General features: G+C 31.9%; 1 protein-coding gene across 3 annotated transcripts; it reads left to right on the top strand.

Moving 5' to 3' along the window:
- The first annotated feature begins 9,955 nt into the window (after positions 1 to 9,955).
- LOC132067569 (uncharacterized) lies at positions 9,956 to 14,689 on the top strand. Of its 3 annotated transcripts, none has more exons than XM_059460839.1 (8): positions 9,956 to 10,110; positions 11,169 to 11,469; positions 12,727 to 12,798; positions 12,991 to 13,058; positions 13,155 to 13,311; positions 13,650 to 13,730; positions 13,817 to 13,906; positions 14,232 to 14,689. In XM_059460839.1, exons 2-8 carry the CDS (start codon positions 11,224 to 11,226, stop codon positions 14,313 to 14,315), a joined length of 798 nt encoding a protein of 265 aa, XP_059316822.1. In that variant the 5' UTR covers positions 9,956 to 10,110; positions 11,169 to 11,223; the 3' UTR covers positions 14,316 to 14,689. The 3 variants fall into 3 exon arrangements, 2 of the variants coding, with proteins under 2 accessions (XP_059316822.1, XP_059316821.1); XR_009417173.1 differs by lacking the exon at positions 9,956 to 10,110 and adding an exon at positions 10,123 to 10,221 and having other exon boundaries at positions 13,650 to 13,735; XM_059460838.1 differs by lacking the exon at positions 9,956 to 10,110 and adding an exon at positions 10,123 to 10,221.
- Positions 14,690 to 18,045: the final 3,356 nt, after the last annotated feature.

The raw sequence follows: 18,045 nt of genomic DNA, 5'->3' as shown, positions 1-18,045 counted from the left end.
ATATGGTTCCATCTAAAGTGTCTCCTAGAATAATTAGAAGTTGGGCCAAGTAAACTGAGAATCCTGGGCCAGGCCTGCCTACCCCAAAAAACACACACACTAGAAGTTTCAATTTTCCAATATTTAGTTGGTTAAAATGTTGCGAAAACAAGCTCTTTAGGAAAACTAGTTCTTTAAAAATGAGAAAATGACTTCTCTAATAAAAGTAGGGAAAACAAGTTATATAAGTGGCATTCCAAGTTCATTGTGTCCTCCCAACCCACCTAACCCCCATTCCTTGACCATCCTACCCCCCTGCCACCCCCGTAACCCCCATTCCCCAACACATCCCACCCCCATAGTATTTTGCTAAATTATTAAATATTTTTGAGCTAATATTTTTTACTTACGTATAAAACACTAAAAAATAAGTAAAAAATTCACTTATTTTTCACTAGAAGATATTTTCCATGAAAAACATTTTTCTATGTTCCTAATTCGTCTCTCTTTCTCCCTTGTCTGCTGAACAGAGAAGGGAAAATTGGTTTAAGTGTTGCATCTGACTTCTGCCCACTGAAATGTTTGCATTATCAAACCAAAATGAATTTTAAGAAAATTATGTATTTATTTTTCGACGAACGGCATACATCTTAATTTCAATTCAAAGAAGGATAATTCCAAGCTATAAAGGTTGGGGCATTTTTCCTATTTTTGTTTATGAGTTTGATTCGCTAGATGACTACGTTCGAATAGAGCTCAGTTACGAAGACAATAACAAACTTACTATAAATTTCAAGAACGGATAAAACCATATTCATTTCTACTATATATAAGCATGGGTCAAGGAGTAGATCGTCGTCCATCTGCCTTTTTGATATTAAATTCAAAATTTGGTCTCTTAACCTTTTGCTTATCTATTACTCCTAAACACCCTTTCCTACCCAATAACTTTGTACTTTTTCACGTAGGCCTTATCAAACCATTCTCACCTCTGCATATTTCAATCAGATCTTATTTCACAAGCAAATTTCTATAATAGTATAATATATATGAATTATGTGATTAATTTTTTAAAACTGTGTAAATTAATTAATTTATTTCTTCTATTAGTGAATTTTTTTTCATCTGTTTAAAGTATAAAAAAAGGCCAGATGCCTTTTCCATCGTGGTAGTATTAAATTTTATGAACTTAAAATACTTTAAAATATAATTAACTACTAATCTCAAAAATACTCAAAAAAATTGTCTTGCACACTATCCAATCTCAATCATTTAAAATTAAATTTAATAATATTAAGACTTTATTCAAGATCTTAATAATTTAGACTTATTCAGACCAAATAAGAGTCTAAATCATAATGTAAACAAAAGCACTAATGGCCTAAAGAGTGAACCATTCAGATTCAAACTCCCATTAAGCACAAACAAATGAGGTCTAAGAAAAAGCTGACAAGGAGCACTTTATTAATTTTCCAATTTCAAATAATTATTTATCTAATTTTATTTTAAATTCAATTTGATTTTTTTTTTAAAAATCAATTTGTTCAATTTCTAGAGCGAATGAGAAATCGATTCACTTTTAAATGGCCCAATAAAATAGCTTGCAAACCTAAAGCCTTATAAACTATGCAACATAGGGCAATTTAAACGATTTCCCTTGTTCGGTGGTGGTCTTTAATTTTTGCCCTTCGCTAAAATCTCTTGGTTTCGGGTTCGAACCCCCGCTTAGTCAAAAAAATTAAAAAAATCGCAAGGTAGAGTTTTGTAGCAAAGTTAGGCCTATTTGGACCAAATTAGGCCTTCAGCAGAGTTTGAAACTCTCCCTTAAGGTAGAGTTTGAAACTCTCCCCTTAAGGTAGAATTTTGCCTTCAGGCATAAGACAAAACTCTATATGCCTGAAGGCACCACCTAAAGGTAGAGGTTTGCGTTAAGGCAATATTTTTTTTACTCAGTTGGAATTTTGCAAAACTTTGCCTTAAGGCCTAAATTTGCTATGAAACTCTACCTTGCGATTTTTTTTTTTATGAGATGGGGTTCGAACCCCAAACCTCATGATATTATGTAAGGGAAAAAATTAAAGACCACCAATTTGAGGGGTAAAAATTAAAGACCAGTGCATTTCAAGGGCAATCCACACACACAAAAAAAAAAGTACAACATATATATCCGATCTGAAAGCTAGACATTTTTTTTATTCAACAATTAATGAATTAGGCCAATAATAGTAATATGAAATATCAAAATGATAAGTACTCCCTCTATACCTATTTATATGACACTCCTTTCTTTTTTTTTCAATCCTAAAAAAAGACATCTTTCTATATTTAGTAACAATTTAACTTTAAAATACTCATTTTACCCTTAATAAAATTATTTACAGCCACACAACTATATATAGCTCATTTTAGACCACAAGTTTTCAAAGTTTTAGTTTCTTTCTTAAAATCTGTGCTCAAACACCTTCATATAAATTGGGATAGAGGAAGTAGCATTTTTCAATATTTGGGATCAAATAATACAATGTGATTTCTTGCGCAAATTAATGTAATTGTTATTGGCATGGACTTTTCTACAACGACGGGATACATCAATCCTATTAGGATAATTTTCTTAATTTGTAGTAATAGATAAATTCCTTAATAAAATAAATGAGAAGAAACGGTTACAAGAATTTTTTTAAGACATTCAAATCATGATAATAAGTTGATAAAATGGTAAAGCTACGCTTAGAGAAAATTTACAAAAGAAAAATTAGGAGAAAAATAAGAATTTAAAGTGAACGAAAAAAAAAACAGTAATAGAAGATACTTCAAATCTTTCCACCGGAGAACCAAACTTTCAATACAAGGGAGAAGCAAACTAAGTAAGGTAGAGGTTTGCCTTCCGGCATAAGACAAAATTCTATATGCCTGAAGGCACCACCTAAAGGTAGAGGTTTGCGTTAAGGCAATTTTTTTTTTTACTCAGTTGGAATTTTGCAAAACTTTGCCTTAAGGCCTAAATTTGCTATGAAACTCTACGTTGCGATTTTTTTTTATTTTTATGAGCCGGGGTTCGAACCCCAAACCTCATGATATTATGCAAGGGAAAAAATTAAAGACCACCAATTTGAGGGGTAAAAATTAAAGACCAGTGCATTTGAAGGGCGATCCACACATACAAAAAAAAAAGTACAACATATATATCCGATCTGAAAGCTAGACATTTTTTTTATTCAACAATTAATGAATTAGGCCAATAATAGTAATATGAAATATCAAAATGATAAGTACTCCCTCTATACCTATTTATATCACACTCCTCTCTTTTTTGTCAATCCTAAAAAAAGACATATTTCTATATTTAGTAACAATTTAACTTTAAAATACTCATTTTACCCTTAATAAAATTATTTACAGCCACACAAATATATATAGCTCATTTTAGACCACAAGTTTTCAAAGTTTTAGTTTCTTTCTTAAAATGTCAGTGCTCAAACACCTTCATATAAATTGAGACAGAAGGAAGTAGCATTTTTCAATATTTGGGATCAAATAATACAATGTGATTTCTTGCGCAAATTAATGTAATTGTTATTGGCATGGACTTTTCTACAACGACGGATACATCAATTCTATTAGGATAATTTTCTTAATTTGTAGTAATAGATAAATTCCTTAATAAAATAAAAGAGAAGAAACGGTTACAATAATTTTTTTAAGACATTCAAATCATGATAATAAGTTGATAAGATGGTAAAGTTACGCTTAGAGAAAATTTACAAAAGAAAAATTAGGAGAAAAATAAGAATTTAAAGTGAACGAAAAAAAAACAGTAATAGAAGATACTTCAAATCTTTCCGCCGGAGAACCAAACTTTCAATACAAGAGAGAAGCAAACTAAGTAAAATAATATACTGATATTTTGAATTAATTAAATTATAATTATCTTTCTATAATAAAAATTCACCAAAAATGTATTCAGTTTTTTGTTCGGCCCGTGCTAGCACGGGCTTCGTCATCTAGTTAATGTAAGAAAAATCGGCTACTCATCACAGCAGAGTGCTTTGTTATCTGCTTACGAAACTTTGTTGATGTGTGCTTAAGTCTCTAATTAAATTTGGACCGTGCACTCAAGGTCCATTTCCAGCTTTCCACGTGGAAACTTTAAGGCCCTAGAAAACCAAAGAATATAGTAGTAAGAATTAAAAATACGTCGAATTAGATGATCTGGTGTATTTTTGATAAGTAACTTTTTATCTGTAATATAAATAATAATTTTTGAATGGATTATGATCCACAGTGCCTATAGGCTATAACACTGTCTATCAGGGGCGGAGCTAGCCTTTCAGCGCAAGGCGAACCGAACTCAAAGAACTTTGGTTCAAATCATATATTTGTATTAAATTTTTTATTAAATATGTATAAATTATTAATTTAGAACCCAATAACTTTAAAGAATTAGAACTCCGAACCCACAAGCTTCAAATCCTGACTCCGCCTCTGCTGTCTATATTTATTATGGAAATATTAACTTATGATAATAACAATGATAATAATAACAATAACAATAATAATATATTGAAAAGTATTAGAATGAAAGGATACCTATAACATTATCTTTATTGTTAGGATTATGACTCCTAAGATTCTTGCATGCAACTACATGCATACATAAATGTCATAAACTAGTCGGTCAACCATACCTAATTTAATTTATTTAAAGCTGAGATATTCTTCCATACCCCGGCAATTATTTTTAATTTCAAATTTCTCTTTTTGTTTTGAATTCTAGATAAGTTGGTGTAGCATATATGCCTTTCCACACTTCTGCTTTTGCTCCAAAATTTATCCAAGAAAAGAGAAAAAGAATGAGTATGTACAAGAAAACTTGAGGAATATCGTTGAATCAACAGGGTTGAAATAATCGGTCAATTTAAAGACTTTAAAAAGTTCAGAGGCTTTGAAAGTGATTAAACCTACCATTTTTACATTAATTAACTTGAAGGACCAAATCTAGATATTGCCTTCGCTATACCTTATTGTTTGATGCTAATTTCACCATTAATACTTATTTATATATATTTAAAAATTATTCCAGCCAACATTAATCCATAAAATGAATTGACACTTTCTTTTTGCTCAGACAATTTGTACTAAGGGTGGGTCTACAATATAACCTATGAGTTCACATAAACTCAGTAATGTTTGCTCAAATATTATATGTGTATTAAGAAATTTAGTAGATATTTGACTATGAGCTTAATTAATTATTATTACAATAATAAAAAACTCGAGATTCTGACAAACTTTTCCAACTGAATCCTTCGTAACTTGTCCAATCTCTATCGAAAATCGATTTTTATCAGAATTCCTCATTACGCTTGTCGAAAACGTTTTTAAGTCGGAAATCCCGAATTTACAACCGAAATATACGTTCGAATTTTGAGTTTTGTTTAATAGTGTTATATATTAACCTAAGATTGTTGTAGCTAGAATCAGTAAATTTCAAATCATAAATCTGTCTCCAGCACAGAGAAAGGGAAGAATAATTATCTACAAAAACAAAATATGAGGGAAGCATGATGAAGTTGACTTCATGCATGAGATATAAATGGAAGGCGTTCCTTATTGGTTTGGGAAGGTTACCAACCAAACCAATGAAAGAGCTATGACTTTAAAGTTAATTCATTTTTAAGTTTCTTTCTCAAATCATTAATACATGGAGTATAATATTCAAATTTTGAGAGATTGGATAATTACAAATAACACCCAAAAGTTAGCCAACTAACCAAATTGATACACGTATGTGTTTAATTTCTGTATTTCTGGAAGAAGGAACACCTATTAGTCAAAGCCCCCAATTCTGAAAAATGAAAAATTCAGCATCCGATTTTTGAGCCACCTCAACATTGTGATCGTTTGGACGTTGACGGACTAATTATTAGGATGTTACAATTTATTTACGTAGTGAATAAGAAAGTAGATATTGATTATTCTAATTGCTTTTTTTTTTCTTCCCCTTCAAATTCTATCCGGTAATAAAACATAGATTCTTGTATAACTTATGTGAATATTAACAAAGCGGAATTTAATAAAGCTAATCAGACATTGTATTAAGTTATGTGCACAAGAATTATTTTTTCTTGTATTACCAACCAAATTAATATGATACTCCTGTCACTTATGTAGAATTTTATGTTGAAATTATGTTTATTTGTAAGGTAAACTAAATGGCCCTGTAGGTTATAGGATTTAAAAAACAAAAAACAAAAAATCAAACAGAGACAAGTTTTGCATTTGACCATCATCAATGGTTGACTGCAATAAGTAACAAATTAGATAATCTTCTTCGAAGAAGTAATATGCAAAATTAATTTAAGATAATATAAACTAGATTAAACTCTTGTAGGTAGTATACAGTACTGTTCATGATCACTTGCTAAAAAAGTAATCAAAATTTTATTAGATTATTTTGGCTTAATATATAACTATAAAAGCTTATTATCCAAAGAGGATAATGCACTTTGTTTAATTAATTAGACTTGCAATGGAAGAGTTTCAACGTATTCATAATTAATCTGCGTTGTCAACTATGAAGATGCTATATGAAGGCTTCGACATAACACTACCAAAAAAAAAAAGGTAAGGATTAGCGACGGATAACTATTGTCATTAAAAAGTAAAAATACGTTGGTAATTCTATTTAATAATGAATTATCGACAAATTATCAAAGAATTTCCTTAGCTACATTTAGCGATAGATCATTAATGAATTTCTAGCTAATTTCTATTTTTTGATAGTGTATATAGCTTTAGTTGAATATTCTTTACTTAGAGACAAAGTACATCTAAGTAATTATAAGTAGCTCTTACTAGGGCTGTTCACAGTTTTGGTTAAAACCAAAACCAAACCGAAAATTTAACCAAACCGAATAAAAAAACCGACATTTGGTTTGGTTTGGTTTGGTTTGGTTTTAAATTTGAAAAACCGATAATATTTGGTTTGGTTATGGTTATAGTAAAAATAATCGAATAAATAACCGAACCAAACCGATAATTATATACATAAAATTTATAATTATTTATATGTATAATATTAACTTTTCATAAATAATTAAAGATATTTTATACCTTTTAATTATTAATTTAATTTTGGTCTACTTATTTTTAAGGCCCGTGTCTTAAAAGAATAATACGTCCAATCAACAATCAAAACCCAACTCTAATAAGTCGTAAGATAAGGTAAGGGTAAAAAGTAAAAACCCTACTATCTCTTTTCATTTTACATTGCAAAGCATTATGTCTTTTCCTCAATATCAAGAAAGTTAGCCGCTTGTGGTAGTGAGGAAAAAAAGCTTCAAGAAATTTGAAGAATGTAGAGAGAGAATATTTGAATTATTACTAGTCAAAATTGAAAAAGCGAACCAAACCGAACCAAACCGACAATAACCAAACCGTGGTTATTATTTTACTTGGTTTGGTTATGGTTTTAGACATTTAAAAACTGACTAAATTGGTTTGGTTATGGTTTTAACCAATAACCGACCCAAACCGAACCATGAACACCCCTAGCTCTTACAACATCGAGGTGAACAATCTAATAAGCTAGTATTTGCAAAATCGTAATTGTAAAATTGTTGTTCATTCAATTTTATTATAAAAAAAACCTAATAATCTACAAATCTTAGTCAAGACAATCGGCTTTGCTTACGTGTCAGGATTGTGATATTTGGATTCTACTTCATCTTAAAATAATAAACTTCTTCTGAAGATATTTCTCCTTCAAGTGGATAACTAGTAATGCTCTTATAAAGCTTTTTGGAATATATCTGATCAAATCATTTTCAGTTTTTAAAATATAATAACCCAAATAGTGAATTATCTGTATTTGCATCATATTCCACTTATACAAGTGTGGACCTAATGTACCGCATAAACCATAAGGCCGGTACATAAAAACTCCTTTTATCCAAATAATTAGGTAAAATTATTTTTATGTATATATAGTATATTTTGATTTTTTTTGGTTTCTTCGAATATTATTCATCTTTAATTATTGAATCTTCAGTGAAATTTTGTCTCCTCTGGCATTGCTTAATTTTTTTAAAATATTTTTTAATTGATGTTAAATTTGCACTATTGGCGCCGATCTAATTTGCGCAAATGTGTCCATGAAGCCCATTTAAAAAGAAGCATTTCCCTAATGAAATTTTTTCATACCCAAAATCCGAACACGAAACATTAACTCAATGCAGTTGGCATGTTTAACGTTATGTTAGAAGAATGTACTCAACATGGAAATAAAAATCGCATCCATGCATTATCTCAACCAAACGAGAGATGAAAAGGACATTGCATCATCATGTGATTTTCATTCGACTCATAATAAAGTGGCTTAATGCATATGCGGTTAAATCAATCAAAGTACAAGCTGTGTGTAATCATTACGTTCACGAAACTATTATTATGGGATGAGTTGCATTAATCATAGATGTTGAAACTGAAAATATGGAGATTATTCAACTTCATTACCCCACAAAATAGTTTTTACTCTATTTTAAGTTAAAGTTAAGATACTTAATAAATTGTAAAACAAACATTAATTTGAAAAAGATAAATATTTCATTATTTGGAATTAGTATGTGAGTCCAAACCTTGACTAATAAATTTGGAAAATAAAATTTGCATGCATTATTGCAAGTTCTCAACCAAAAAAGGAAATGAAAATGACATGCATCATCATGTGATTTCATTCCGAATCTTCAAAAAGTTTTTGAATGTTTGTTTATCGATTTTATAATACTCATTACAAAATTATATATTTCAAAATCCTTATTTAATTTGCAAAACAGTCTTTGAAATTTATATATTTTGGAAAAGAAACTTTTGATATAATTTAACACATCAAGGTACAAGTAACATGATCATTACATCAATGAACTATTATTAGGGGACGAGTTACATTAATCATAGGTTTTGAAACGGAAAAAATGGAGCTTATTTCAACTTCATTATTTAATGAACTTATCTTTCATTGATTAGGCTATAAACCGACTCCCTCCCTACCCACAAAGAAATAAAAATAAGAAAAAAAGCATCAGATTTTTTGTTTTTGTTGTTGCTATTTTTATATATATTTTGATGAGTTAAAGTTTAATACATTGATAATGTATATACTTCTTACACAATTAAGTAAAATTGACCTATAATAATAGTAGGTAATTTTAAAATCAATCACGATATTCAGAGCTGATCTAGACGACAATCGGTTAGTCCAGAGACGGATGGATTTCAACTTTATAGGTCCTAGATTTTAAAATAACGTCTTCAAATGCTAAAAATGAATTCTAAATGTAATACATGTACATATTTAATAAATTTCTTGATTGTATGCACTATTTAAGCAAAACAAATTGAGTTTGGCCGAATTCGCAATGGGGGCCTCCATCCTGTTAGCTATGGGTTCACGTAAACCCAATAATTATTACATATCACTATATAACTATGAATATTTAATTGCAAATTTAGTTATTTTCATAATAATAGACTTATGTAAAAATCTATAAACTTTAAATTTTGGATCTAGCTCCGGTTATATTATAACTTGAAAATAAAGTAAAAACCTACTATAATCAATTAAGTTACACACTAATATAACCAATTAAGTTACACCCTAATCACATAAATTTTTTTTTTTTTTTTTTTTATTTATGGGTTCCCCTATCTGTAGGAAAGTTCTTGTATAAGAGGTGTTTCAAATTTGAAAATAGAGTATTAAAAAATGGTGATTAGCATGAAAGAGAAACAAACGGGGAGAGACACGTTTTGAATGGCTCGAAACCTGAAAAGATATTGTTTATTATTTTACTCTTTGTCTTTCTTTTTTTCAAATTCTCTCTCTCTCTCTCTCTCTATATATATATATATATATATTTTTTTTTTTTTCAAATTCTTGATCTGTACACTATAAATATCCTTTTGTAGTGTGTTAACCTCATTTATCATTTTGTATTTTCTCTGCTTGATTCTTTGAAAAATTTGAGTGCTTAAACAGACACTCAATCTCTTGCTTCATTCCAAAAGAGTTGAAATCTTTTTAAAAATAAAAAAGAGACCTTTCTTAGCTTGTAGATATCCGATACCTTTCTTGTAAGTCTCTAATTTTGGCCTCAGTATATTCCATTAAATTCTCAATTTTTTGTTCATGTTTGTTCTGTTATACCTTTGTATTCATTTTAAAGATCACTTTTTGGCATCTTGGTATTTTTTTTCTTTTCTCATATCCTTTCTTTATTTCTACTTTTAATAGGTTGAAATTTATTAAAAAGATCACTTTTTGCCATGGTCATCTCTACTTTGTATTTGATGTTTGTGTGTTAATAGCTTGAGATTTATTCAAAAAGATCACTTTTTGCCATCTTGGTATTTTTTTTTTTTGCTCATCTCTGCTTTGTATTTGATGTTTGTGTGTTAATAACTTGAAATTTATTCAAAAAGATCACTTTTTGCCATCTTGGTATTTCATTTTTGCTCATCTCTACTTTGTATTTGATGTTTGTGTGTTAATAGCTTGAAATTTATTTAAAAGATCACTTTTTGCCAGCTTGGTATTTTTTTTTTTTTGCTCATCTCTACTTTGTATTTGATGTTTGTGTGTTAATAGCTTGAAATTTATTCAAAAGATCACTTTTTGCCATCTTGGTATTTTATTTTATTGTTCATTTCTACTATATTTGATGTTTGTGTGTTAATAGCTTGAAATTTATTCAAAAAGATCACTTTTTGTCCATTTGGGGTTGTCCAGTTTCAATCTTTTTTGATACCCTTTTGTTGTTATTTGCATGGTACTTTCTGTTTTTTATCTTGGTTTTAATATTCTTGGTTTTGGTTTTTGTAATTTTCTTGGATTTGTTGGGTGTTTTTGTTTTCTTAGGAAGTTTCTTGCTGCAAGCCCTTTTTTTGTCCTTGATTCAAAATTTTCATACTTTTTTGAATTAAAGTTGTCTTGTCCTTTATTTCAAAGCTTGTGCTTCTTTTTAGGTATAGTTTTGTTATTGGAAATGTTATCAACTCCTTTTCATTCCTTAATAAAAATTTGGTATTCCTATGACTTTATTACTCTTACTTTTTGTATGATTGGTTGGTTTTTTGACAATTGTGATTGAAACAACTTTTATGGTCTAAGGCAACTTGTATGCTGATTTCAGGCAATTCTGGTGGAAAGCTGATTGTTTAAGGCATCACTTTTTCTGTTACAAAAGTATGGGAGATCACTTTGTATTTTTGGTTGATCGGTTGCTAACTGAATCAACTTTGGAGGCTGCAATTGAAAGCAGAAATCAGAAACAGCTGGCATCATCGACGAGGAATAACTCGGTAGTCGATTGCTCTTCACAGGATTCTGATCCTATGTTGAGTCCTAGGAAGATGGTTGAATGCAGGATATGTCAAGATGAAGATATGGATTCAAATATGGAAACTCCTTGCTCTTGTTGTGGTAGCTTGAAGGTTTGTTTAGCCTTATTGCTATTACCTCCGTTATCTTTGTATAGAATATGTTACTCCCTCTGTCCCAATTTATGTGAAGGGGTTTGGGGTACGAGGATGAAAACACTTAATTTTGACTATGACTTCTAGTATAGATTCTTCAAATATCTTAAAATAGCATTTACATATTTGAAAACTATATGAAAAGTGCTACAAGTCAATAAAGCTAATGATCCAAAATATTTTTCAAATCCTTGAAAAACATTGTAGTCTATGAAAACAAAGTTTGACTCCCCAATGGTAACACCTTCACATAAATTGGGACAAAGGGGAGTATCTATCTTGGATAAATATGAGCTTAAATGGGGCGTTGTCGTCAGTGTGGATTCATATAGTTGACTCGAGCTTGCTTGGGATCTAGACATAGTTGTTGTTGTGTGCTATTGCCTATCTATCCGTGTTCTAATTTTTCAGTTATTGGAGTTAGTTTATGTTGTTAGAAGTTTATTTTATGCTTAAAATCACAATATGAGTTGTTACATGTATATTTTAGAAGTGTGTCCCTGTAACATTTTGTTCCTTCCAATGACTATCTGTTTGTTATGCTGTAAACCTAAAACTCTCGCAAGTTCAGGTTCAATTTTGTGATTGTTTCTGGTGAAAATTTATTACTGCAACTTACTGGACAAGCTCTAGAACGTTTTTACATCATAAAAAGCTCAAGATTCTGAGCGCCACCTTTGTCCGGATTAGCTTTCAATGTCAAGGAAACCTGTATAGGTACTCGTAAAATCAAAATGAGATGATTGGTGATGTTGCTATGGTTTTGGTTTCGGTTGGGTAAAACTTCTCCTATCTGCTGATTCAATTATCTCCTGAGTAAATCCTAATTGTCCTATGTTTTTCTGTAGTTTTTCCCAGCTCCGAGAGTTCCCATCTTTTGCTAGACTTTTTAAAATTTGACCACCTATCTTGCCTGAATGCACTTTTGAATGGAAGAAAAAGTTGGGGCAAGGTGATAAAGACCTTTGCTCAGGGGGTTTCACTTAAGTACTTTTTCAAAGTGCTCCGTTAATGTCTGATTCTCCTGTGATGCTCATATAATATTTGTCTTCTATCATTTTAATTTTGAACTTGAGACTTTCCGACCTATTTTTGTCTTGTCCCAAATCCTTTATCTTATTCCCCTCTTGTTCTAACATTTCAACATTTTCCTTTCGTCTTCTATTCATATTGTGTTCTGCAATTGCTTCATAGTTGTCTCTGGTTTCCTTTCAGTATGCACATCGGAGATGCGTGCAAAGATGGTGTAATGAGAAGGGTGATACCATTTGTGAGATATGCCACCAGGTGAGAAACTTTTCTGAGTTTGCTTTATGTAACTTACAGGCTAGACTTGCATTCGAACCAAAGCAAACTTTTCTTCATCCTTCCTGTTGGGTCTATTGCAATTTTGGCCCATTTGTGTACTTCAGCATCTGCTTTATTCTTCAGTTGATGTTTTTCATTAGTATCCTTATGTTGGATTTGTGTTGATTACAGCCTTTTAGGCCTGGTTATACGGCGCCTCCACCTATTTTTCGACTTGGAGGCATCCCAATGAATTTCAGGTATCATTCGTTGTTTTCCTGTTGCTATTATTGAATATTCTGTTCCGTATTCCATATTGCTCATCTCTATCCATGTATATGGTGTGCTTTAATCAGGGGGAATTGGGGAATTGTCAGAAGAGACTTGAATAATCCTCGTCTGATAGCAGTCGTTTCAACTGATCGTGATTTCATCAACTCTGACGACTATGATGATGACTATGCAGTCTCTACATCAAGAAGCATGATGTGTTGTCGTTCAGTCGCAATGATTGTAATTTCTCTCTCTCTCTCTGTGTCACACACACCCCCCACACAAAAACACACATGCTAGTGCGTTTAGTTATGACTTGTAAAAATTCTTCAATCACTATCTTTTGTGCCTGGCCAAACTTCTTGCAAAGAGTAAAATTGCAAATGTGATCCGTCGCCACCTCTTGTTTGGCTATAGTATCACTCTTACAATTGGAATTTGAAACAACTATAGTATCACTCTTACAATTGGAATTTGAAACAATGTCTTTGTACTCCGCAAATGGGGAGATCCCGTTTAGACAATTTCTAAATTTAAGTGCAGCAATTTGATTCTGTCTTTTTGTTCTTTCGTAACAGTTTATGTTGCTACTTGTTTTACGGCACACTCTTCCCATCATAGTCAATCAAGCAGAGGACTATTCGTTCCCTTTGGTCATGGTAAGGTACTAAACTAGAGAAAAATGGGAATTCCCATTCTTGTATACTCGCGGATTGTATTCTTACATAAGACCTTTTGCACACAGCTACTACTGCTGAGGATTACCGGCATTGTTTTGCCTATCTACATCATAATGAAAGCAGTTACCTCTTGCCACAGACGCCAACGCCGGCAGGTGAGTGAGCTAGCATTTATTTTACTTATGTTCCTCTCCGAAGACGAGAAAATGACAAAAATAGTCCCTTATGTTTGAGGGTAGGTCCAAAATAGTCCCTTAAATATGCACTGAACAGTTTTGGTAGTTTGCCAAAAGTTAATACTTTTAGTCTCCATCAAATATTTAACAATTTATGTTCGTTAGATTTGACAGAAGTAGTGGAAAAAAACTGTTCATTGCATACTTAAGGGAACCTACCCTCAAACATAAGGGATCAATTTTGTCATCTTCTCTCCCAAAGACCGTGCCCGAGTTAATTAACCTTTTCATCCTTTCATCTCAGGCTATTTTACCTATCTCCTCGTCTGATGAAGAATCCGGGCCCGTGATACTGTCACATCAACCTCCTATCATCGACACCCCGTGAAAGTGCTAGATATACGTCGTTCCACGTTTACTCTACTGTTATTACAGCGTCCTGCTGCATAAAACTTGCTGCAGATAGGACGGATGACTGGGAAAAGAATACACATGCGCGTGTTGCAGCTAGTGTTTCTTATTGTGAAGGATTATCAGCAGTCAAAGAAGTTGTAGATTGAAGAAATATCAAAAAAAGAAAAAAAAACAAATTTGAAAAGGCTAAGAAAGAAAAAAGATTTAAAGTTTCCCATTAGAAAGGTTTCAAGGTTGTGAATTATTAGTTAGAAATCTGTGTACAGTCAGTTAAGTCTCAACCATGTATATGAACACACAAAAAGGTAGCAAGTTAGTCTACCTTATGATATATGATATGATGTTTTTAACTTGCCTTCCTACAAAGGTTGGTAGTTCTTGGTTGAAAAAATTTCAGTTTGACTAACTTACATACTACATTAATTATCTGGGAAGGAAAAGACAATGTGAAGCCTTTAAGAAACATGTGTTTCTAATCCAACGGAGTAGGATATTTTTCTCTATTTACCCAAATTTTGATTGGGAGAGTTATTCGGTACATCGTATTTGTGTTGGTGGGAGGTACCATATATCTTGTGAAATTAGTCGAAGCATGCACAAATTGAGTCTGCAATATTGAAAAGGAGGGGAGAAATCATGTGATTCTATAGGGAGCAATGTCCTTTTTTGTGTTGAAAAGGTAAGACTTATTTTCTTTGAGTGCTCAAGGAGTCAAAGGGGGGAAGTTGCAATTCCACTAACTCAAAAGCCTTTAATCTTTGACTTGCTTAAATTCATCTGCTATTTTCTCTAAAGCAACCTACCCAACTCACCAAATAAATAAACAAAAGAAAGAATTTAAAAATAGAAAAAATAGAAAAAAAAGAAAAAACAAGAGGAAGATTAAGAGGAGATTCCTACATAGAGTACATTGCTCAATATTTGCGAAATAAACACATTTTGAACCTAGTGATCTTAATACTAAACCAACTTGCTATGACAATATAACTAGTAGAACTTGCTTTTTGGCTCCCTCCTTCCTTTTCTTTTGTGCGGAACTCTTTAATTTTGGAGGCGTCTTTTTTGAATTAAAAAAGAGTAAAGCCCACTTATCCCTTAACATATTGGGTTTGCCGTTTGGGAAACAACACTCCCTTCACATTTTAAATTGAACAATAAACCCCCATGATATTAAATTAATGGCTAAAAATGAGTTGAATTATTTCATATATTTTTAAAATGTCAAAAATGACCTTTAATTAATATGAATTATAATTTTCTAAATAATTAAAAGATTTAAGCAATAGCAGTGTATAAAAATTAACTTGATACCTCTGATTTGCCTTAAATCTTTTTCTCTTGATATTTAAAGTTTCATTTTGCTGCATTTTTTTTAGAGCTTCAAATTATATTGATTCATTTTATTTAATATTACTAATATTGGAAACTTTATATCATCATACCAAACAAGAGGGAAACAAACGACATTTTGAATGGGACACTAACCCCTTAAACTCAATCAACTAGATTCTTTCGAAATTGGGTTAGGTAAAGAGAGATTCGTTCCTTCTGTTCTCAACATGCATTAGTCAATTATGAAAGGTGTGTCAATTATTTTGTAACACATTAATAGATACTATTAGGGGTGAGTATGATATGGGAGATACCGATTTTCATGTCGAAATCGAATTTTTTTATATCGTGGTTTCGGTATTATGGTATTTGGTACGGTATTGGTATGCATTTTTAAAAAGTTTGGTATTCGATATTCATAAAAAATACCGAAATACCGAATACCATACTGAAGCATATATATATATATATATATATATATCTTAGTATTATAATACTAACAAATATATAAACTAGTATTATTAGAAAATTAATTATTTAAACGTTGAAACTTTGACTACTCTATCTTGATTTAAATGTCTTTTTATGTAATTGATTTAGGAGGGGATTGCTTGTACTTTCTTTTGAATATTTTTACATGTGTAAGGTGTTTAGTGCGTAATAATAATTGAGACGTTCTTAAGTAGCGAAAGTCATAATTCTTCACGATATGAGTATATGTAAGTCGAAGTCGGATAAACCATAGTACCGATTTATCATACCGTAAATATCGAAATCGAACTTTAAAATACTGAATTAATTTAGTATGATAATGGTATAATATTTTTAGAAACTGAAAATCGAAATTACATACCGAAATTTCAAATAGCATACCATTAGATACTAGAGTGTAGGTTAAATGATATTGACCATAAGGTCCATGAATCATATTTGACCTATAAGGGATCATTAAACGAAACGTGTCGTGACTGAATATCCAATACCTATTGGGACCACAAGTCTATTAAAAAAAATTCATGACCTTATATCGTTATCAGCATCAATGTCGTTCAAAGTAGGTAGCGAAGAGGTACATTTCAAGGAACAAAAATCCGTCATCACCAAACGGTCTTATTTTGAAGGATAGGGTCACATTTTCTTTTTTATTGATGTTCGGTATCTGCATTTGATTTCCTACCATTCGAAACCAGTTTATAAGGCCTATTTTAAGGAAGCTATTCACTGGCTGGGATTTTCTTTCTTATTATTGGCAACCTTGTTAATGGCCTACAATTAAGTGAATTTTTTTATCCATCCCATCCTTGATGATAAAGAATAAAACGGGATTTCGACAAAACCAGAGATGCAAAAACGAATACATTTCAAGGAACTAAAGTCCGCCATCACCAAAATGTTGAATGGCAGCGTCACAAGTTTTTTTTTTCTTTTTTTCAATCTAGTGGTTAGTACTCGTATTGGGATTTGGACTAATATGCTTCCATGTGAGGAGGAAGCCTTCACTATCAGGATTTTTCAATACCTAGGACTCGAACACGAAACTTTTTAGCTAAGAATGAAGATATCCTATTCATCCCACTACAATGGTTGATGACAAAAATAAATAGTGTTTCGATCAAAAAAAAAAAAAAAGGAAAGATACAAGTTCATACAACAGGAGGACTTATCTATCAAGGTGTTACAAATTGGGATTATCTTTATTATTGTTTACCTCGAAATCGGATAATCAATTGAATTTATAAGCGGGTATAGGATATGTGCTTAGCTCGTGAGATTGATAAGACAAAGAAAGTAGAGGTTTGAAGGCTCACCAATAAAGTAGCTAAAGAAGTAGATGCTATGAACAATATATCATATCATTAACAACAATGCAAAAAGGAAACGGCCTTGGCCGAGTGAATGAATGAGAGGAGAAAATGACATATAAGATTCTTCATCAGAATATTCTTTTTTAAATGGATAGAGAGGGAGTCAACCCTTTTTCAGAGCATGTGACGCCCCTATTTATAAAAGGGGTTTTAAGGAAAGCGAAAATAAATAAAAAATCACCCCAAAACAAAACCCCCCGATTTGGGATTGCCGCGGCGCCGTCGCAACGCCAGGGTGGTGGCCTGGGGGCGCCACGACGCGTGCCCGAACCGCCGACGATAAAACACCGAACCGAATCGGCCGGGGTTTTAGAAACCGGGTAAGGGCCAAAGGACCTTATTGGTCCCCAAAAGCTCCTGCCAAACCGGGCGTCGCCGTTCCTCATTTTCCCCTCCCTCCCCCCTTCGGGGCCCCCCGGGGGGTTTTTTTGCTCGAACCCCCCTCTTCGTTATCCGATCCTCGGAACGGGGGAAAACCCCGCCCGGGGACTCCCCCGCCTTTTCTTC

The sequence above is a fragment of the Lycium ferocissimum genome, chromosome 8 (genome assembly GCF_029784015.1).
Source record: "Lycium ferocissimum isolate CSIRO_LF1 chromosome 8, AGI_CSIRO_Lferr_CH_V1, whole genome shotgun sequence".
NCBI lineage: Eukaryota > Viridiplantae > Streptophyta > Magnoliopsida > Solanales > Solanaceae > Lycium > Lycium ferocissimum.
The sequence above is the reverse complement of the archived record's forward strand: the minus strand, read 5'-3'. Positions and strand labels throughout refer to the sequence as shown.